Source organism: Pseudopodoces humilis, chromosome 10, assembly GCF_049639895.1.
Source record: "Pseudopodoces humilis isolate 2021_Gansu_Grassland_sample_001 chromosome 10, ASM4963989v1, whole genome shotgun sequence".
Lineage (NCBI taxonomy): Eukaryota > Metazoa > Chordata > Aves > Passeriformes > Paridae > Pseudopodoces > Pseudopodoces humilis.
In genome coordinates, this window is record NC_142209.1 from 5,673,360 (window position 1) to 5,695,798 (window position 22,439).

At 45.5% G+C, this 22,439-nt stretch overlaps 1 protein-coding gene across 7 annotated transcripts; it reads right to left on the reverse strand.

Moving 5' to 3' along the window:
• Positions 1 to 20: 20 nt before the first annotated feature.
• ZBTB37 (zinc finger and BTB domain containing 37) lies at positions 21 to 22,408 on the reverse strand. 7 transcript variants are annotated; one of them, XR_001332185.2, is made up of 7 exons: positions 22,364 to 22,407; positions 20,504 to 20,602; positions 17,284 to 18,236; positions 15,889 to 15,988; positions 9,921 to 13,680; positions 5,688 to 5,742; positions 21 to 1,961 (listed from the first exon to the last, which is right to left on the reverse strand). XR_001332185.2 is itself a non-coding variant. In XM_088060361.1 (6 exons), the coding sequence occupies exons 4-6, from the start codon at positions 18,204 to 18,206 to the stop codon at positions 13,192 to 13,194; spliced, it is 1,512 nt and encodes a 503-aa protein (XP_087916487.1). In that variant the 5' UTR covers positions 18,207 to 18,233; positions 20,159 to 20,376; positions 20,504 to 20,602; positions 22,364 to 22,408; the 3' UTR covers positions 21 to 13,191. The 7 variants fall into 7 exon arrangements, 5 of the variants coding, with proteins under 5 accessions (XP_087916487.1, XP_087916486.1, XP_087916485.1 ...); XR_015773337.1 differs by having other exon boundaries at positions 5,688 to 13,680; XM_088060361.1 differs by adding an exon at positions 20,159 to 20,376 and having other exon boundaries at positions 21 to 13,680; positions 17,284 to 18,233; positions 22,364 to 22,408.
• Positions 22,409 to 22,439: the final 31 nt, after the last annotated feature.

A 22,439-nucleotide genomic window follows, 5' to 3' on the forward strand; every position in this document is an offset into this window, starting at 1 on the left:
GGTGAGTGGAACAGCAGCAGCCATAAGGCATGTGCTGGCTGGGCTAGAACACCCTCCTGCAGCTCTGTGTGGGTGAAAGAGCTGCCAAACAGCTGTGCCCTGCTTGCCAGCTGCTCTGGTATGTCCTGTGTGCCCAAGTGCTAAGAGTCACTAGTGACAGTCTTGCATAGCTAAGGCTTTGAAACTCTTTTTTAATATTAAGATTTCATCTAACAGTTACTATAGCAGCAGTGCCCACGAACCATGACAGTGCCCAGGTAAGGTAACCAGTAGCTGTAGCTTTGATAAAAATTTATTATTTTACCTGCAAGTTTACTCCAGGAGCTGAGGTGTCCTGGCCTGCTGTGAGGCCACATGTGAACAGACCTCTTGTTTTCTCAGGGTGGCTGTACTGCTGTAGCACCTTGGGCAGGGCTGTCCTAAAGACGCAGAAGATTTCTCCATTTCAGGCAGTTGTTTGAAACCAGACAGTGAAAGCACAGTTCCTGTCCTCAGGAGGTGATGGAAGTGGTGTGTGCAGACAGAGGGTTGCACTCCCCAGTGGCCCATTTACTCCGGATTGTGTAGGACCAGCAAAATATCCACCTTTGTAAAGGCTTCTTTTGGCAGGAATTACCAGAGTAGCCAAGTAGTGAAGGAGTTAACTTGAACAGAGCTGGTATGTCAGATCTTCGGTCACTGGGTCTCTAGTTTTGGAAGCTATCAGTGGTTTGACTCTTTCCTGTTCCTAGCAGGATTGCTTGAGCATCTGTGCAAGTAGTGTGTGATTAGGACATGGAGGGCCACCTCCTCCACTGTCCCACAAGCAAACTGTACGAATCTGAGAGGTGTCCTTAAGGGGCTAACATGCTCCCCTGGAGCAGTACCTTGGAAAGAAGCTGTGAAGAACTGGGAACCTGGGAGAAAAGGGGAAGCATTTTGAAAATAGAGTTCAGAAAGCAGCTCTTCCTCTCCCTCTCCCTGCCCTCCTCTGGCAGTTACCACTGTGGCATTTCTTGATGGATCCCATCTTCTGCCTGTGAACATCACTGAAACACACAACCTCCTATAATCTCTGCCTTTTTCAGTTGTGCTCCAAGCTGTGGAGATGGACACTGGTGAAAGAGGAGGGCTGAGGAAAGGCCTGGGTCTCCCTAGCATGGCACTGAACCAAAATACTTCCCCTGCCATAGGCAGCTGGGAAAACATCCAAAACTTGACCTGCAGCAAGAGCACAGGGCTTGTTCCTCCTGGGGAAACTGAAAATGGCTGAGCCTGCTGAAGAGGTGAGACAAAACTCATGCAATAAGGACAGAAGCCATTTGAGTTGCCAGGAACAGCCTGGCACTGTGCAACCGCAACCTCTCTTAAGCTGCGCAGCTTAAGGCAGTGGGGAGCTGCCCACAGCTGAGATCAGGTGGAAAATCCACGTTGGGTCAGTACCAGTCAGCCATAAGACACAGACAAGGACCTGAGTATTAAACCATTTAATTCTCAAACCACTCACATGCATAATGTTCTTTTACACAGTGTTAAAAGAAAGAAGAAAATTCGTTTTTTCTAATACAAACAGAATTTCAAGTATACATTTATAGCATTTTCCAAATTCTTACCCAAGTTGCTAAATTTTCATTCACATTGTTCTTAAAGCTGTCCAATGAGAGCGCTTTTTGCTAAACTGCTTTCAATGCAATTGTACAGTCCCCTTTACCTTGGTTTTCTTTCCCCCTTTCCCAGTTCTGGTTCCCCTTCTACCCCTGCTCACTCCCCTCCAGCAGTGCTGGCTGTCCCTGGACATAGTGGCCATGGAGCTTCTGTTTGCCAGCACCCGCTGGAAGAGGAAAAGGGAAGCAGTCATGGAGGACCAGTTTGGAAACAGCTTGCAAAATCACTGAAGAACAGTCTGATATCCACAAGTTACAGAAGGCTTCAGCCTATTCTAGACTAGTCTGAACACTGACTTCTTTTTCTTGAAATAAGGACTGCAATCAAAAATAAAATAATAAAGAATAATTAGTACAGCAGGAAATTTCTTAACTGTGAAATTAAGTCTTGAGTATTAGGACACCTGTCCTAAAAAGGTTTGGTTTACAGGTCACTAGTTGAAGGCGACAGCAAAACTTCTGTTACAAATGGTTACTCTGCAAACCAGCTCACAGCAGAATCAATGTGGGACACAAAAACTTGGATTAAAAAAGAAAAAAAACCAAACAGAACTGACAAGGTCTCCATATTCATGTTATGGAAAAACCCCACAACCCCAGTAACAGTTTTCTCTTAGCTTTGCTATTCAGCTTAGCTCAGCCCTGGGCCACCAGCTGGGTTGTAACTGGGTGCAACTTCTGACCTGTTAAAAAATGGGGTTTAAATCTTCTTGATAGGCAAGGGTGGGTTTCTCTTGACACATTATGAAGTCCCTTAACAGCCACCAGCCCCATCAGTGCTTGGGCACAGTGGGGCTACTCCAGGTGGTGTGGGGGCCATGCTGGCCTGGGGGGCTGCTGGAGGTAGAGCTGCCATGCCCAAGCATCTGGCAACATTGCTTCCCCCCAAGCTGTGGCTGCCCTGGAGCTGCCTGCCCATACAGCCGTGTCCCAAGCCAGCCACAGCTGTACTCATCTGACCAGTTAAAGTGCATTGTGGCAGAAAAGGGTTTGCTTTTTACTTTTTTTTTTTTTTTTTTTTTTTTTTTTTTTTTTTAAGAGGAACCTATTTAAAGTGCTGTTCTAGTTTGGAAAGGGACTCTGTTTAGAAAAAACAATGGCACCTTTTCACATGAGAGATTTCCTCTCTGTATGTGTGTGTGTGTGTGTGTGTGTGTATATATATATATATATATATTTGCAGAGTCAGATCCACGGACTAATGAACAATATATAAAGTGTTTCTATATTATCTTATTGCTTTTTTCTGCTTTTTTCTGCTTTTTTCTTTTTTTTTTCTTTTTTTTTTTTTTTTTTACTGTTGCCTGCTGCCTTGGAGGCAGGAGGGAGATGGATACTCCTTTTACCTTCCCCACCATTAACTGATTTCCTAATGCAGGAATGTGGTCTTACAGCTCTAGCCCAGAGGACAGTTCACTGTCAGGCAGCACAGAGGAGCCGACAAAGTCCCCCTGAACTGTCAGAGCCCCATGGCCAACCTGCAAAGGGTCACAGTAAGGAACTGGAGGCCAAGAAGGACTGTGTGTACCCGAAAGGACTCCCATTGCCCCTCCCAGATGACATTTTCATTAGAGTCACTTTACAGAGCAGACTTGTATTTCTGAAACACAGAGGTAAGGAAAACAAATCTCTTTAAAGTGAAAGCTTTGCTGCTAGAGTGTGTTGTGTAGTGTGGTAACCTCAGCACTCCAAGAGAGAGAGGTAGTTACTGTCCTGTGAATACATTGCTGCTGAATGCAACTACATTTCTGGAGTGATTGCTCAAAAGAGGGGAAAAAAAAAAAAAAAAAAAATTGAAAAATCCCAAAATCCTGTGCTCTTTATTCTCTTTATTACGTTATCCCAGTTAAATCTTTCTGGTGAAGATATACTTGACTATTTCTCTAAGAGGCTTTTGTATTTTAGAAATTGATTGTCAGTTAAGTTTGTTACAAGACAAGTTTGTTTGATTAGCAAATTGCTGTACAAAGCCACTTCCTTTGTTAACTCTTAAAACTTTCTCTCCCACTTCTCAACTATCTGTGCCCTGTTTGGGGTCATGTCCTGTCTGCTCCTGCAGTAGGACAGCATTTCCTGCTCTGAGAAGTTTTAATGGAAAAACCCAAAGTTTTGAAAACAGCTACAGATATCATACTCACAGTGTTGTGCAGGAAAGTTGGAGGGACACCAGGGAAACAAGGGGAGCTCTGGGGACAACGGGGTCACAGCTCATGGAAGCTTCAGCTAGTGTTTAACACACTAGAGACTTGGGAAAACTGCATTCATTCCCTTCCCTTTTCAGACTAAAGTAGTGCTTTGATCCAGCCTTCTCATCCATTGCTAATTCTCCCTGCAAGTGTGGGGCATGAGGTGAGGAATATGTTACTGCAAGAACATACAGGTGCATGTTATTCTCCTCCTCATTCAGCTTCTAATAGACCTTATTCAGAAAAGTCTTTTTTGCCACCCAGGATTGCTCTTGCCCATCCTAAATGTCAGCCATATTACCCACCAACACAAAACAACCATGCCTTATTTGAACAACACTCCTCTCTCCCTTCCCAATATTCCTTACTGGCACTTGCCCCATGAAAACACAGCCCTGGAAAAAACTGTCTAGTGTCAGCTTTCTGCCAGTGCCTTAGGGAAGCCCAAGGAATTAGCCTTAAGCAAAGGGTATAACAAAATTCTATTCTCAATCCCACTTGGGGTGCTTCCCCCAATAGCACAACCCTGGCTTAAGAAATCTTTTAACACATGAGAAAAGTGCCTGCATGCCACCTACACCCTCCTTCCCTGCATCTCTGGAGATCCAGGCTGTCCTGTACAGCCTCTGCAAACACACATCGACTGAAAGAACACCCTGGGGCTGGAGACAGCCACAGTGGGGTTGAGGCTTCATGCCTCTTCCCAAAATCCAATCTGTCAGCCCAAGAATTGCACTGTCCACTTGTTAGTGTCACCCACAGCTGCCACCCTCATCCCACTGGCCTCTTGCAGGCAAGAGTTCTGTTCAGTTACCAATGCACAGGCAAGGAAGGATTCAGGAAAAAGCTTCACAGTAATTCAGAGAGGTTTACATATGTAAACTCTCAGAAATACTCTCAGAGGTACAAACCCCCGTATCAAACCAATGCCCAAGACACGTAGATGAACGAGCAGAGCCAGGGAAACTTCAAGAAACAGCTTTTAAAACTTGACCAAATGGGGAACCAATTCATTGCCATCATCAAGTTAATTTGTTTCTCTCAGACTAGTTTTGTGACTCCTCCTCCTGCCCCAGACTCAGTAATTTCTATTCCAATTCTAGCAGAAGACATCCTTGCCCATGGCAAGGGGGTTGGAATAAGATGAGCTTTAAGGTCTCTTCCAACCCAAACCATTCCACAATTCTGTGATTTGAGTAACTCATTTCAAATGTATTTTATCTTTTTATACTGCCACTTTCTGTATTTTATGATCAGCAGTAAATTAATCCAACGTCATTTTTCATTTCTCATTAGTTTCACAGTTTCATAGCCAATGGTATTGGGTCTGACTGCAAAGGTAATGGGAAGGTTTAAATAAGTAAGCCTTACTGCAGTAGAAAAATAATGCAGGCATTTCACCATCGATCTGAGAGGAAGGGTGTTAGGTACATTAACAATAGCTAAGCTGAAAGTCTGCAAAAAAAAAAAAAAAAGCACTGATTTTTTAAGTACTGCCTTAGGTAACTGCAGTAAAATAATAAATCAGAGTATGTCAGATTAAATAAGGAACTTACACAGGAGTATTTGAAAATACCTGAACGTGTTTCAAAAGCTTAACTTATATGAACTAGGAAGGCCAGTAAAGCTTCCCATTTTACATGATAAAACTAAAAAAAAGGCAACAAAAATACAGCTTGGTGCAGTCTAATGGAAACAGGAACTTGGAGGCTGCACTCTCCCATAATAGAGATTTCCCAGCCTCTCTGGACAACCAGATCCAATGCTGTTTGAGTATACTCACAGTGAGATAATGTCTTATCATACCTAACCTCATTTTGCCTTCTATAAACTGCTGCCTACTGCTGCTCCTTCTTACCACCGTGTGCCTCCAGGAAGGGTCTGGCTCCATCTTCTCTGCACCCTCCCCTGAGCTGTGGAGTTTAAATAGGAAAAATTATATAGGTAAAGGAGAAAGCACTAAAACAAAAACAAACTTCAGTGTTCAACACTTGCAGAAAACTCAGAAAATGGCATTTTGAAGTCTGGTACCACCCTTTCCACCCTTTACTTCTCACCCTTCAGTTCCTTCCAATGGAGTTTTTGAAATGCTCACAGCAAAACTGCCCCCACAGGGGACTGGCCCTTTTTTCTCCAGCAAGTAACAAGTAAAACCCTGGTGCTGCTCAACTGCCATGTGCAGGATAGGCATCTTTGGACACCTGTCTCACAAGGCAGCAGCATTTCCTGCATGCTTCTGCCCCGTGCAGGTTCTAAACCCAGCATTTCCCTGCCCACAGCATCCATGGCATGCCAGATACATGCACTACCTCTTCCCAGTGATGCTCTGCTGCTGTTCCACCTTTCTACCCATCCCCCTGTGCAGTTCCAGTGCCACCAGCACCAGCCAGGGCTGAAAACAGGCAAACTCTCTTATTATTTCAGCTGTCTTATTTCTCCCTAGAGAAAGAAGAGCCACTGCCAAGCCTGCAGGACATGTTAGAGGTGAATTTGTTCTTAGCACTTGCTAATTCCTCAGAAAGGAAATTATTCCCTGACACAAAAAAAAATCAGCAAGATCTTATCTTTAAATCCATTCTTCCCATTGGTGACAGCAGAACATGCGCCTTCACAGAAGTTATTAACAAACCCCCAAACACTTCTAGACATCAGAAAATAGCAACGGCTCATTTCCTAAAACTTTAAATTAGACACTAAATACATCAGTGGCTGGTTTTGTGGCTACCTCCCCAGCTCCCACCTGTGCCAGATCATAGTTTGATTTACTGATTTCTACCATTTTATTTCTAGCTTTGCCAGAACGTCCTTGTTTTACAACAAAACTGTTAAAGACCATGAAGAACACCTTCAAAAGGCCCCCACCATCCAACTTTACCCAGAAGTTTCAAATTCTTTCAAGGCTGCAACTCCCCAGCATCACAAGTTCTTAAGTCTTACTTGTATCCATGTTTATGTCACCAAAGACCTTTCAGAATTCCCACCTAAAAAAAGTTCCTCCTATTTCCAAGAGGATCATTTCACAAGCTGTAATACTTTGGTTTACAACTGGATTAAAATATAAATTAAATAAGAATAATGCTAAATGAGTTTATATTGAAACACACTATATTTGTTTCTATATGTGTATATACAGGTATGTGTGTGTGCACTCCCTAATGACAGCTAGAGGAAGCAAGTCATTCTCCAATGGCTTCTACTCTTCCAACTAGCATGGTCAACTTATCCATTGCAACAATTCCCTGTGCATAAAAGCTAATGAAACACTGGAAGGTGGTGCTGGCGACCAGCTGGATCACACAGACATTCAGGAACAGAAAGACAATAAATTATAAGAAGCAGTAGTAACTTGTTCACAGTTGGGCTGAAGATAATGTTATGGGAAACCTGAATTGTCTACAGTTCCAGGAATAAAAAGCCAAAGGTCACTGAAAGTTACATATAGATATAATGCAGTTAATTCTAAAAGCAAATATCAGATCTGACACAAAGAAATGGCAGAAACCATGTGGAATTTCTCCCAGCAGCCTAAACTCTGGTACCATCAGGTTCAGCAGGAAGCTTTCCAATACCCTCCATCAAAACCAGAATTCATCCCAAGGATGCTCTGATCACTGCCTCCATCTCAGCAATGGATATTTTCCCAAACAGGAAGATTCCCTTAAACCAACTCAATCCTACATCCAAAAGTAAATGCTCCCAGTCCTTTCTTGATTCCATCAGCCCAATCATCACATTCAATCTCTCCTAATTCCCAGCCTCTGTGTTTTTCTATGTTTGCCAAGCCAAAGCCTTTCAGCAGATGGAAATATTTTAGAGATGGTAGGACTCTTCAGATAATTTTGTAATCCACCTGAGTGGGTTCCAGGTTAGGAATAACCTAAATTTCTAGTAAGATTAACTGCAGCAAAACTTTGGCCTGCTGCATTTTACTGGTTATAAAACAATACCAAAAAAACACAGCAAGTCTACTCCAAATCTACTCTATTCCAAAATGTTCTGGTAGGCTTTAGTTTCAAGAAGTAGCCAGTATTGCTTGCATAGTTTTAACTTCTATTTGGTTACAAATATATATATATACATACATACATACACAGGTACATATGTATTTTAGATTAAAATATCCTGTGAATGATAGTGATTAAAATAAGGATTCTGAGCTCCTCTTTAGGCCCTTTAACTGCTGATATCAAAACTCTGTGCATGGCTCTCACCTTGCGACAGAAGCAATGTTCACCACAATTATATTGCTATGGCAGTGGATTCCAGGCTTTCCAACTGCAGTCCTGGCCACAGGCTCAGCTCCCTGGGAAAACTCAGAGCCCAGACCTTGGCAAAAAGTCTCCTTGAATGATAGCTTCTTGACTTATAGAATAGTATGGGGGTTGGAAGGGACCTTTAGAGGTCATCTAGTCCAACCATCCTGCCATGAGCAGGGACTTTTTCTATCCCCAAAATATTTCCAGCAGAGCCTGAACATTTGATGTCACTAATCTGCAGAAACATTTAGATGCTGTCATGGCTAAATTGGCAGGCAAGTCATGGATCAAAGAGAATATATTGGTGAAGTTTAAATGATTTTAAATGCTGGTTTTTATTGGCTTTTAAGAGGCACAATCCTATCTACCTCCCAATCAACCTACCACCCAAATCAATGGCACCTTTGCAGCTGTCTTCCTATTTATGGATTGGATTCTGCAGGAGACATGAAGTCAGCAGCAAATAAAAGCTACAACTCTGCTCTTGCAAAGGCCTTGTTAGGGCTGAATCACCCAAAAGTGCCAGGACTTTACTCCAAAAAAATAATTCTGCTTGGAATCACTTCCTGAAATGGGCATGTCACTGTTAAGTGACATTCCTATTGCAGATGTGTGGGATGGAAACACAGCCATGGAGCTGTCACAAAATGAGAGCAGGACAAGCAATGAGAGCAGACAGAGCTGTCCTGTCCATGTATTTCAACCTTGAGCTCACAGAGGGTTGAAATCCTGGCCCTGTGCCCTCTGCACCGAGCCAGCCCCATGATGCTTTTCAGAAGGGCTGCAGCTTGTTCCCAAAGCTCTGAATAGCTGTCTGATGGGAACAGGGTCAGTCACTGCCAACCCCTCTGGGTTTAAAACAGCAGCAGAGACACAACATGCTCTCTGTTCTTCCCAGCACCCAAACTAAAGTTAAATTATACAGATCACAGCTTGAGAATATTGTAGAGAAGATGATGGTAGATAATGCTGAGAGGACAAGTAGAGACTGCCCTTTGCACCGGCTGCTCTGGCTCTCACCGGGCTATCCCTGGATCTTACTAAGTTAGCTCTAAGCATGTACTTAGCCTCCTGTAACAAATTCACATCCCAAAAAAACTCTCATTCATCCCTCTCTAGCTGCTGGAAATAAAAAGCACAATTTGTTTTCACATCCTCTAACTGTATTTTGGCCTTCTCCTTTTCCCAGCTTCACATCAGTCATCCTCCTGAGACGAAGAGGTTTATCTTTTCTCCAAAGCAGCAACACGGTATTAAAACAATTCTTGCTATTTTCACAGCTATTCACAGGGAACCTGGCAGCACCAGGGAACAGCCGTGGCAACCATCATGTCACTTGGCTGACACTTGGCACCAGGGCTTGCTGCAGGCTTAAGGAAATAACCACAACTCTTCACATTTGGGAGGTAAGTTCTTTGACAGCAAAGAACTATGTCCACCTCCAAGAAAGCAAACTGTAAAACCAGAGTGTGTTCTCCCTGTTGCCTGAGGCAAGAAAACAAATGGGTTAGTAAGCCCTAACTCTAAAGCAGATAGAAATGTTATGTACAGAGGTATTAAAACATCAGAGTTCTCTTCACATCCTCTTTAAATCACAGTTGAAATCACAGCTTTGGGAGAACAAGATGCAGCTAGACATGGGAATGCAAAGCTTTGCCTCAACCCACCACAGAACCATTCACGCTTGGAAAGCTGGCATCTGATTCTCCACAGCTTTGGTGCAACTGCAAAGAGCCACACCAATGCAGAGGCAATGGGACACAGTATCATTCTGTTAGGGAAAGCACCTCTAAGTAGCTACACCACTGCCAGAAAATTCACGAGGTTTTCCATACCTTATACAATCTCCAACCCCTTTTTTCTTGAACCTTGGTCTCATCTGCACTCAGGAAGTCAACCACTGAAAGAAATGTTTAATAAAAATTCCTTCAGAACTGGTTCCAATGTCTAGTGTGGATGGGCCTGAACTGTTTTCAGCACTGTTCAAGAAATATTAGTCGTCATGATTCCCACACATACATACAGATCCATTAAATGCACAGAAATAATATCAAAATGATTCCCACTACCATACCTTATACTGACTCTAGCTACAAGCTATAAACTTCACCTCAGCGAGGCCTGGGCAAGAATATTGGCTCTTTTGCATGCAATCAGATATGATCATTTATACAGTGGCAACCTCTGCACAAAAAAAAACCCAAAAAACAAAAAACAAAAAGAAAAGCAAATACAAAGAAGGAGAAACTGAAAACCTTTCACAAGCTTTGTTTTCGGCCTAGTAAGGTATGAAGGACTAATTTCATGATTTTCACCAGGCCACTTGAAGTAGTGAATCAGCAAACAGGATGCACTGTCGGCATCCTGTATTGTTTGGATGCTCCTCTGTTCACAGTATTGATACAGTAAAATAAAAACCTGCTCCAGAAACTCACAGCTATGCCATGGGAACAAAGGCATTCACCATTTTATGTCAGCCTTTCTTCACTACGGTTGCCACCTGTCTCAGAAAAATGTTGCTTGTGTAGCAGTTACTGCACCTTCACCCTTCTCTTCACAGCAAGCTTAGCAGGGAAACTTTCCCACTATATTTTTATATAATATATGTATATAAATATTTTTTTTTATAGTTTGGTAGTATTCTTTAAAATTTCTATTTTAAAACACTTAAAAATCTTTTATGCAACTAAAAGTTACTTTTTACGCTCTCTAGTGTGAACAGGATAGGATTTCAAAGTTTTTAACTTTTTTCTTCCATTTTTGGTAACTTCAAAAGCTATGACTAAAGCAGCATATCTCTACTCCTCCCTGCACCTTGATTGCAACAAATCCTACCTCGGCCACCCTCTCACCTCATCCTCTGTCACAACTCTCTGGCAACCTCACTCTTTTGGTACCATGATGTTTGACCTTTGCCAGGAAACCTGATGGAGATGGTTGTTTGAGTGGCCAAACCACTCCCTGTGTGATGGATGCCCTTGACAGGAGAGGAGGAAGAAGGTACAGAAGGAAAACAGAGGTGAAATATCAGTTTTCCTGTTTGAAACGGTCAATGAAACGGTATTTTGCAGGTTCCTAGCTCAGAACACCGGGAAAGGTTCCTCTTATTACATCCCTGTTACATATGATACTGGCACCGAGCCCTTTCCCAAACACAAAAACACATTAGAGCCATATCTCTTTTTGAGGGAGAGATGGGAAGAACAGTGAGACACCTCACATATAAAAAAATCTATAAAGCAAGGCAAGAATACATCACCCTTCTCCAAATTATTCCCTCCAAAGGGGCAGGAAAATGATCCCAAGTACCAATTTGCAGATGGGTAAAGCAAGGGCTGGAGATGTTTCCATGTGCACAAAACTGCAGTCAGACAGCAGGTCAAGCTATATTGTCACTCGGTCAGTCTCCAGCCTGCTAAGCCCCCACTCTAACCACTCATCCAGCTTTCTTGCTGAAGCAAGATGAAGTGTTATTTCTTCTCCAATGTCTCCTTGTTCCTCCCATCACCTTAAGGTTCAGAACTTCACCCTTCCTTATCATATACACATTATACATCCTCAAGAGTACTCCTTCACCAAACCTGATACATGCAACCTGTTGTTCCCCGCCTTCATCATGAACAACTTGGCATCAGAACTAGAGAAAACTTAAAATATTGCATATTTTTTTAAAAAAAAGATGTCAGGATATTTGCACTTATCTTCCTGTCCCATGCTTTTCTGGTTATGAACCACATAAGCCCGTGCAAACACCCACAACACACACGCAGGCATATCTCTCCAGGTTTGCTAAATTTGCTCTAAACATCAGAGCTACTCAGAATACAAAAATGTTAAGTCCATGCAAGGGGACAGAGTTGTGATTGCTCTAGGAATCATCCACTATTAAGTCTCCTGAACTGTTATAAGGAAATAGAGTAAGGTTCTCTTTTCTTTTTGCATTTCATTGATAAAAAAGTTATCAAACTAGTTTGTAGAAACAGGTTTAAAAGCAACCACCTGCGATTGCTCGGCTGTGACAACAGCATTGCAGTATTCCCATATCCCATATTGCTGTTCTAAAAGATCAAGTGCGTGTCGAGGGGGAAGCAGGGGTGAAAGAGGACTTTGGTAGCCAGCCTCTAACTCCACAATTCCTTATCAGCAACTCCAGAAAATCTCTTCCTAATCCTTAGCAACACCTGAAGCATGACAGTGCTCCAGCCAGGACCTCAGAGTGGTCTGAGCTCTCCAGTTCAGCTCCAGGAGAGGACAACCTCCTCTGGAAGACCTCTCCAGCCCTTCTCCCAATGCATCAGAGTCCCATGCAAACCTCACAGCTGCAAAATTCCACTCTCAGTAGCTGAAGTGCTTCCTTCACATTTTGCTGACCTCTGGAATACCACTTCGTAGCTGTGCCCACTTTAACAAGGGGCACCAGGGCCGCATGCCTAGAACAGGCAAGCCCAAAGCCCTAAAATAACAGTTTAAATGAAAATGTAAGCCACATGCCTAGAACAGGCAAGCTCAAAGCCCTAAAATGACAGTTTAAATAAAAACATAAAGAGACACACCAAAAATAAGACACGGATAAATACACTTGGGCAAGGCAGGTTCCACCAGGACAGTATTTTTGTTTTCTTTGCTTGGCAACTACCTGGGGAAGGGAAGAAGGCAACAGCCCCTTGCCCCTGCTCTCCCCTCGAGCGGGAGCAGTGGATATGGCTCTGTGGCTGAACCTGGCACTGCTGGTGGGATACCCTGCTGGGCCACAGCGCTGTCCAGAAATACAAATGACTGCTTGTCCCAGATCACTACAGAACAGTAAAAAAATTTAAAATGCTGTCGATCCCTGAATAAGAAGTTGATTGACACAGTTGTTTTGTTTTTCTCCAAGAGGAGGAGGAATAAGGGAGAAAAACATTTAACACTCTATTGGTGTGTGTGTGGGGGTGTGTGAGAGGAAGAGAGAGAAAGAGATTTTTCTATTTTGGCAACATCTTGGTAGCTTCTTTCTGTTCAGTGGTGGCATTGCACTAATTACAGTACCAGCCTGCCAGGTTGGTGCTGACTCTTTAGAGCCAGGAATGGGAACAGTCCTTTCTCCTGGGACTCCACAGCCGCATTTCAATCTGGCCCGGTTGTGGACACAGATCCCTGTGCTGTCTCCCCCACTGCCACAGCCTCTTCCTGTGGAGGAGATTCCTCCTCTGCCTGCCCCCGTGATGTGACGGTGGTCTCAGGGGAGATGCTATGGGGCCCCTCCAGGGGCAAGCAGCCAGGGTGGTTCTTGCGAAAGTGCTGGTTGAGGATGGCCTGGAAAGGGAAGCTTTTGCCGCACACATGGCAGTGGAAGGGCTTGTTGCCTGTGTGCTTGCGGATGTGATATTCCAGCTGATCCTTGCGGGTGTACTTCTTCCCACACATGCGGCAAACAAAAGGTGTGATGCCCATGTGGAGCCGCATGTGCCGGTCCAGGCTCCCCTTCTGGTTGAAGGATTTGGCGCAGTAAATACATGTGAGCCGTGGGTTGTACCGGAACCAGCGCTCCGAAACCTCCTGCTCCCGCAGATATTCCACGTAACCACTCATTCCAAGCATGGCTGATTCCTCCCCCTGCCAAGGAAATGGCATAAATTTAAATAACAAGCAGCCTAAAACAAGTTGTGGAGAAGATCAGGCCTGGTCCAGCCAGTAAAGCATGTGCCAAAACTCAAAATCAGCAGCACTAATGTCTGCAACCTCAAGCACACATTTAAGTGCTGAACTGGGGCCTTGGGGCTGCAGACAAACAAGCAATCAATTAGAAACCACTGCTACAGAGGCCCCTTCTGCCAAGCCATTCCCTGGATCTGGTGAAGAAAAGACAGCCCTTCACACAAGGGCACCTGACCACCAATTCAGTTGTGGATCACATATCAATACTTGTTACTTTTTTAAAAATTTGTGCCAGTTTTATTAAAACACTTGGGTGTATAACCTTCTGTTTTCCTTATTAAAAGGAAAGGGAGTACTACCTCAAAAAAAAAGAAGCCAAGCTTGCAGTAAAACAAAGGAGGAGCAAACCACAAATCACATCTGCAAGTCTTCAGACGTAATTTTACACAGGTATTTATTCACATATCACTTAGAGTTCATTTTATGAGTCTAGTTTGCCTGCCTGGCTGTGTAACCCATCCCAGCCCCATGGCATCGCAGGCAAGGGTGTGCCTGACCCAATTTGCATAGCAAGGACTCTGTTTTCTCAAGTCACACAGACAAACAGCCAAGGGCAACCTGAACCTCAAGCCTGGACTCAGGACAGATACTTCTGGCCATCGTATTCAGACTGAGCAGAAACACACGGACTCCAGAATGCTTCTGTGCAGGAATACCTACTATCTACTCCCCTAGTGCTGTTTCCCAGAGGTGCCAAATGTGGAGAAGCAACAAATGTTAACAGCAGGAGGGCATCTCCTCCACAAGCCAGGGCTCTACTGGCATGAGCAGCAGTGTACTCATGCCAGGTGCTGCTGAATCCAGCTGTACAGGCATAGGGAAGCAGCTGAGGATTAAAGGAGATACACAAAGCTCTGGTTCTTCCTTTCCACTCTACCATTGCCATTGGGCAGGGTTCACAGGCAGGCTATTTTAGTATGGCTATCACAATGCCAAGAGAGTGGAAGGAAGATACTTCCCCATGGTGTGTAAAGCCTAAGGTTTCATGTTTGAGGCTGCCTCACAATGGAGAAATAAGAGCAGCTGTTCTGTAGGCAGAGCTAAAATTACTTAGTATGTCACATTTCCCCTAGAGGGCTGGTTTGACCTGAAATTTTTGCAGTGTCTTCTGGGGACACAAAACAAAGCTTTGCAAAACAAGAACAAAAAATCTGTCGTTTTATGGAAGTGTCTAACAAAGTCAGCAGACAGCAATCACAATTTCCCCCTCCTCACTTCACTTGGTCTCACTCAAGGGCAAAACAGCCTAGTATCTCCTTACCCACCTCCAGCCAAAGTCCTTTGCTTACACACTGACACATTCCCTACCTGCCAGGCTCACAAGAGTCCTTCTGTATTGTGTTGGCTGACATGCTTGCACTACAGTGGCACTGTGACACTAACTGGATGCAACTAAATTAGATCAAAATGATAAGGCACAGGCATTAATACCATGTCCTACTTTGCTGCACTCTACCAGCCCACTGCCTTCCCATTTCTGTGCATCTCTCCCTCCTGCCCCAAAACTGTGCCCAAGAATGCAGAGAATTCAGAGCTTTTATGTTGCCAAGTCCACTGTGCAACACAGTCGCTTGGAAAAGACAGAGACCTCTCTAAAACTCCACAGCTCTTTGACACTCCACCCCAAAAGGTTTATTGGTCTAGTGCCTGGAGGGCTTTTGGAAATGGTCTTGGTACTGGCATAGAAAGGTTCAGCTGTTGTCACCCATCTTCCACAGAAGCCAAGACACACCTCCTCCCTCTGCTCAGTCATTTGCTGGGAGTTGTTTGAGGTCAGATCCAGCTCTGCAGGCAAATGGGGCTTCTCCTCAGGAGTTGGTGGCCTGCTGAGAATAACAGTGGATATTTATGCCCTCAAACAACAAGAGAAACTCCTTTTGTTTTCCAGGTATCACGCCAAAATCCCAACAACAGCCAGAATCAGTTTTAAATTGTACATGGCCAGCAAATGTTCTCCTGTGAGCAAATAGATCCTTTGCCAAAGTAAAAGGTCCTTGTATCACACACATTATTGCTTGGAAATACTAAATATAACACACTTCATCACAACAAAGTCCCCTTCACCTTCAAGCCAACATATACTTCCAAATGTCTTGATCTGCCTACCTGGGAACTGGGGTGCTTAGGCTCATCCATCCGCCCGGGAGACTCGCTTTTTGATCTGTACCGCTCAGTCACAGCAACCATGCTGCCAGAAGGGCTAAATCTGTGGGGTGGGGCAAGAACATAAATAGAATTTCTAACTGGCATCAGGTCACTACAGTATTTAGAACAATGGGTGAGTAATAGAGGCACCTGTGTAGCATCTCTTCATCCTCATCAGCTAAAACACTAGAGGTGGAACAGTGCAAATATAAATGAAAAACCAAATCATCCCAGTCTACTGTTTCAGTCTGAACATCTGAGAAATAAAACTGAGTCATTTGGCTTCTAGTTCAGCAACAGAGAGGAATGAATAAACCAATATGTGCCTGGTGACTCAGGAACTGCACAGTAGGACAGAAACCATTTCTCAGAGGACACCTCTCTTCCATCACCCTCCTCCTCCATTCCCAGTGTGAAACCTAAGGGATGTGATGGACTAGAGGTGGGAAACAGTGCATACAGACTGCAGTGCAAAAAGAGATGCTAGAGACTAGCTGATCCATTGAAAAGAGCTAAGGAAGTAGGAAAGCATCACTATCCAAGGGCCAGCTCAACATTGTTCCCACTGATTGATTTATTAAGTGACAAGTGACAGAATATCTGCTGCTTCCAGGTAGCTGTTTCCCCATGGGGTTGAACTAGAAGAGAGGCAGATGTGAAGGGAAACCCTAGAATTACAACCTCCTCAAATAAAGCAGACCTGCCCTTTATCAAATCCATTCTCTGGCCCAAGCTTAGGGCAAGAAAGCAAATGCTGGACTGGAAGAGAAGCAGACAGATGGAGAATCCAAACACAGCAGATTTCACCTCTCATTTTCAACAAAGGCGTTCTGCTCTCTCATATAAGTCAAAACAACAGTGGAGGCCACTAGGTTACCCATTTCAACTGCCTCAGAAGATGTAAACCCAGGGCCCACTGCTGTCATGGACCACTGGGAAGACCTTGACCTACAGCTGGTGTCTGGACTGTTTCTCAGTCAGAACCATCTCCAGATCTTCAGGACAGAAGGCACCAGTGCAATGGAGATATGTAACATATATTGCATATGGCCTCATTAATCCAAATGCTGAGTTTGGTACCTACTGAGGCTGAACTGAACACCTTCCTTTAAAAAAAAAAATCCTACCTCAGCTGAAATATTGAAGTAGAGATCCCAGCCTCTAAGAGATAATAAGTAATTTCCCAAGTTAGCCTGTACCTGGAGATCCTGGTCTGATCACTACCCAGCCAATGCTTAAGATGGCCAAAGGAAATAGAAAGAGGAAATGTTCCAAAGCAACTGACCCAGCCAAGTCAGAATCTTGCATAATCTCCTCTTACAGCCAAGGTGAATAATGAAGTTTAAGAAAACCCACCTGTCGATCTCGCTGCTGGTCGGCCTGACCACTTTGGCTCCAGAGGAGCCTAAGGCAAAAGCCTCCTGGCCCAGCGATCCATGGCCCGTGGTGTCGATCACCATGGCCGTGACCTCCTCAGCGCTGCTCCCATCTTCTCCCGAGGGCTGGTGCTCTGTCCCCAGCCACTCCTCCAGGTTTTCCGTCTTAATGCGCACTCCTCCCAGCACCCGCACCTCCTCGTCGTTCTGTGCCCCGCGCTCTCCCATTCCTGTCTCAACATACCACTGTCCTGCTCTGTTAATCCGCAGGATGGGCTCCCTGCCTTCCACATCTGAACTCTGCTCAATTATTTGGGGGCTGGTGGACTCCTCAGGTGGGCTTAGCTCCCGAATGTCCAGCACTGTGCTAACCTGGCCCAGGCGACTCCCCTTGGGGGTGTTGTGATGTGGACTCAGGGAACGGTTTAGATTTGGTGTTGCCCGGTGAGACTCGGGTGGTCTCTCCTGGTGCTTTGTCCTGGTCTGGCTCAATTCCGCTTCCACCTCTGCCACATTAATTTTGAAATGAATCCCCTCAAGGATCTGCGTGCATTTGTCTATGATGTGCTGCATCTGCAAGAAACTGGCAGCTGTCAGGTAACTGATAATGTCAGCCAGCTGCAGACATATCCTGCCAGTGTAGCAGAAGGAGAGGAGCTGCTCAAAAACAGAAGGGTTCTTGATGACAGAGATAGACACAGTGCTCATCTCGTTCAGGGACATGTGGTCACGGAAGTAGGGTGAGCTGGCAGCCAGCACCACCTTGTGCGCACGGAAAGCCTGGCCCTGCACATTGACCACAATGTCACACAGCCGACCCTGCATGCGCAGCTGGTTCAGGTGGCTCAGAACAGAGTTACTGAAGTTAGGAATCTCCAGCTGAATGTTTCCACTCTTCTCCATGGTTGTCCCAGCTGCAGGTGCACGACTCTGCTGGAAAAGGGGGAAAAGATCCCATCATTAGCACAGCCAATCATTTGAAATGAAAACATTCTTCATCTGCTTCCACACAGTTTGAAACACTGGAGTTTTTAGAGACCTTCCTCACCTGTTGAACTGTCACACACTTGGCAGCAGCTCTGTCACGAACAAGTGTGTTTGAGATTGCTTAAAAAAACATTACAAAAGCTCTCTGATCTCTCCATGGTATGCATCCCCTTGCACAAGAGCTTTGCTAAACCAGTCCCTGACAGACCCCCCCCCATTCCCTGCAGCTTTAGTATGTGAAACACTTTGTTCTGCCAACCTCAATAAAAACACACCTGCATATAAAAAGAACATTAAAAACTACACAGGTATTAAAAATAGCCACCTGATTGCATAATGGATTAAAATGCACACCATTTGTAAGTTCTAAGCATTTTGAAAAGAGAAAGTAATAAGCAAAGCTCATTTGTAAACAGGAACCGGAAAGGAGACACCTCAGGAACCTAAATCCTCCTGAGACTTTGGAAAAGTTGGCCAGCACACATCTGACCTCAAGGAATCCTAAGTGCCTTGTTAACTTGAGATATCCATCATATGTGGCACTTCTGACACATACCAGAAAATATATAACACAATATAATATATAACAGGAGGTTGAAAAAATAAGCTGTGGCCCAGGAGGGCTCAGAGGGATCTCAGGATCACTTTTGTAGGGTCCCAAGAGACTTCACTTCGGTCATCCTAAGTTCCCATCCTGGCCATACCGTAAGTCAGTAACTCCTGGACTTTTTCCTAAGTAGAGCAATGATGAGACTGTTCCACTCAGGCTACAATTCACAATGGTGCTGCTTTGCTTGGGCTGCAATCCAGATAAATGGTTTACCCAAGCTACACGTGGCTTATCCCTTGTTTTCCATCTTGGCTGGGATGTTCCTAGATATTCCCACCTCTACCACACAAGAGCTCCTGGTAGGCTCAGGGAGCACCTCACAGCCCAGCTGATGCAGACGAGGGACCCTTCACCACTCAGCCAAGTCCACTAAGGCTTATCAGGAGATCTCAGAGCAGGGCCAGGGAGGGGGGCTTGGGGATGCACCACCACATCATCACATTTCATTTCAGCTAAGTTTGAAAAGAAGCCCTGACCATATACGTCAAACATTTGGAATGAATAAAAGTGAGACATAAACTCATTAAAAAAAAAAAAAAAAGAAAAAAAAGTAAATAAGCTTGTTAAAGTCCACTCGTGGCATAAGCAGCTTCCAAGCTGGATAGCATCTGAAGTGTGGATTGAGGAGAGTCCAGCAGATGTCAAAATCATTTAAAGCAGGCTGGGAATACCAAGGCTCACAGTGCCCACTCTGAGGAATCTCCAAATCTAAGGGATTGGCACATGAAGAGCATGGTCTGCCTTAGGAGGACTTTTTATCTGGAATTTCTGTACACTGCAGCATAGTACATGTCCATATGCCCAAGCAGGCTTTGTGCAAACTTGGCAAACCCAATTATTAAACATGAAACTGCAGGACAGCCTCTCAATCTTGTGGAGTTGTGTCAAGGGATTTTCGAGTGGCAGGATGGCTGCGTGTCCCTGGGGAAGTCAGATCAGAGTGCACAAAGCTTCACAAGGTGCAGCTGAACAGTGCCAGATCTTAGGGCTTTTTCTCTCCTCCCCCTATCACAGAATCATTTAGGTTGGAAGGGACCTTAAAGCCCATCCCATTCCAACCCCTGCCATGGGCAGGGACACTTTCCACTAGCCCAGCTTGCTCCAAGACCTGTCCAATCTGGCCTTGGACACTGCCAGGGATCCAGGGGCAGCCACAGCTTCTCTGGGCAACCTGTGCCAGGACTTCACTACCCTCACAGGAAACAATTTCTTCCCAATATCCAATCGAAACCTACTCTCTGTCAGTGGGAAGTCATACCCCCTTGTCCTGTCACTCCATCCCTTGTAAATAGCTTCTCTCCATCTTTCCTGTCAGCTCCTTCAACTGGAAGGCCATAGTTAGGTCATCCTGAAGCTTCTCCTCTTCAGGCTGAACAACCCCAATTCTCTCAGCCTTTCCTCACATCAGAGCTTCTCCATCTCTCTGATCATCTTGGTGCCTCCTTTGGACTCACTCCAACAGCTCCATGTCCTTCCCTTTTAGGAGAAAGCAACAAACCCCACAAAAATCAGGAAACCACAGTGCACAGGTCTGTCAACACAGCATTGGGAGCAGAACATCAGCTGCACAGAACAAGGGGAAATAGAAAACCCAACATGTTACCTGGAATGCTGTGAGTTACATGCAGTGGGAAGGATATGGGGGTACTGCCTTCTCTTTTTCTTCTGATGTAGTAAGAAGAAAACTTGTTTCCCCCTTCCCCTTAGGAGGCAAAAAGAAAGAAAAAATTAAGTGCTGAGGAATTGTGTTCTCCCAAGCACAGTTGTGAACATCAAGCTTCATCATTCTTGGTTTTGGTGGAGGATCTAGCAGCAGGATTAGCTCACCATTTCCCCAAAATAGTTGTTCCTAAAGCAATAAGCATCAGGGTACACTCTCAAGAAAGACAAGGGTGAAACACCCTTGCCAAGACCATGAGCACCCAGGGAGGCAAGAGAGAGGCAGAGGCTGAGCTTGGGATATACAGAAAGAGAAGGGCAAAAAAAAAATCATCAGACCTTAACTGATGAGCACGGCTGGGCATGGCTGTGGAGAGAAGGCAGCTGCTCCCCAGAGAGCCCAACAAATTATCTGTGAGCTCCTGCTCAGAAGGCAGGGAAAATCCATCTACTCTTTATAACCCACAGAGCTCTGCTCACTTCAGTGTCAAGGAAACTCCGTGTTATGATCCACTCAGAGACTGGTGAGAGGGAATCTGTCTCTTGGTTCAAACTACCCTGTCAGAGGCTGATTAAGGAACCTGAGTAAGGGAACCTCTAGTCAGCTTCTGCACCTCAGCCACAGGGCAATGACATCCTGATTTCTCTCTTCTCTGGGAAGTCTGTCACCTCCACCCACCTTTACCTGCAGGCTAAGCTGAGTCAGCACAGGGCACAAACTGAGACACCGCCATTTAAAAATCTGAAATGTCACCAGCTGAGACTCAGTCTTATGTCAGCAAATGCCACCCAGCCTGTGAGTCAGCTACCAGGAACGGGTGGAATTCTTGACCCATCAGGTAAGAAGCAGAGACAGACCACCCAGCAGATGATGCCACCCTGGAAGCTGCACTGAATACTCTCAGCTTTTGGGTTGAGATTTACTGTAATTGGGCAGCTTCACAGAATCACAGAATATCCTAAGCTGGAACAGACTCATACTGAGTCCAACGCCTGGCCTTTCATAGACACCTCAACAATCCCACCCTGTGCCTAAGAGCATTGTCCAAACACCACTGGAGCTCTGACAGCCTTGGGGCTGTGACCATTCCCCAGAGAGCCTGTTCAGTGCTCGAAAACCCTCTGGGGGAAGAACTTTTTACTTACATCCAGACTAAACCTCCTCTGACACAATTCCAGCCGTTCCACGGGTCCTGTCCCCGCTTCCAGAGAGAGCTACTTAAAATCCCAGAATGGTTTAGGTTGGAAGGGACCTTAAAGCTTATACCGTTTCACCCCCTGCCATGGGCAGGGACACCTTCCACTAGAGCCCAGCTTCCTCCAAGCGCCGTTCATTCTGGCCTTGGACATTGCCAGATATCCAGGGGAAGCCACAGCTTCTCTGGGCAACCTGTGCCAGGACCTTACTACCCTCACAGGTAACAATTTCTTTCCAATAAATCTATTTGGCTACTTGCACATTCTAAGGGGATTCCAACAACTATAAAAACAAACGTAACTCTAAACTGAGACGAGCGGCGGTGGCTTCTCGCCCGCCCCCACCCCGCGCACGGGACCCGGTTCACAAAGCCCGGTGTCTCCCCGCCCCATCGTTCCGGGACCCTTCTGAAGCGGGGCCCACGGCTCGTTCTGACCCATGACAGCCACGCCGCACCGGACCGGGAGTGCGCGGGGCGGGCGGGGCCAACCTCCCCCAGCCCCCGCCCCTTCCACCCTTGGCCCCGCGAGGCGGCGGCCCGCGCCCGCCCCTCCGCACCCCCGGAGCCCCGGGCGGCTTCCCCTGCCCCTCCCGGCCCAGCCTCACCTGCCGGGGGTGGGAAGGGCCCGCAGCGCCGGCCCGGAACCGAAACGCGCCAGCGCCAGCCGCGCCCCGGAAGGAA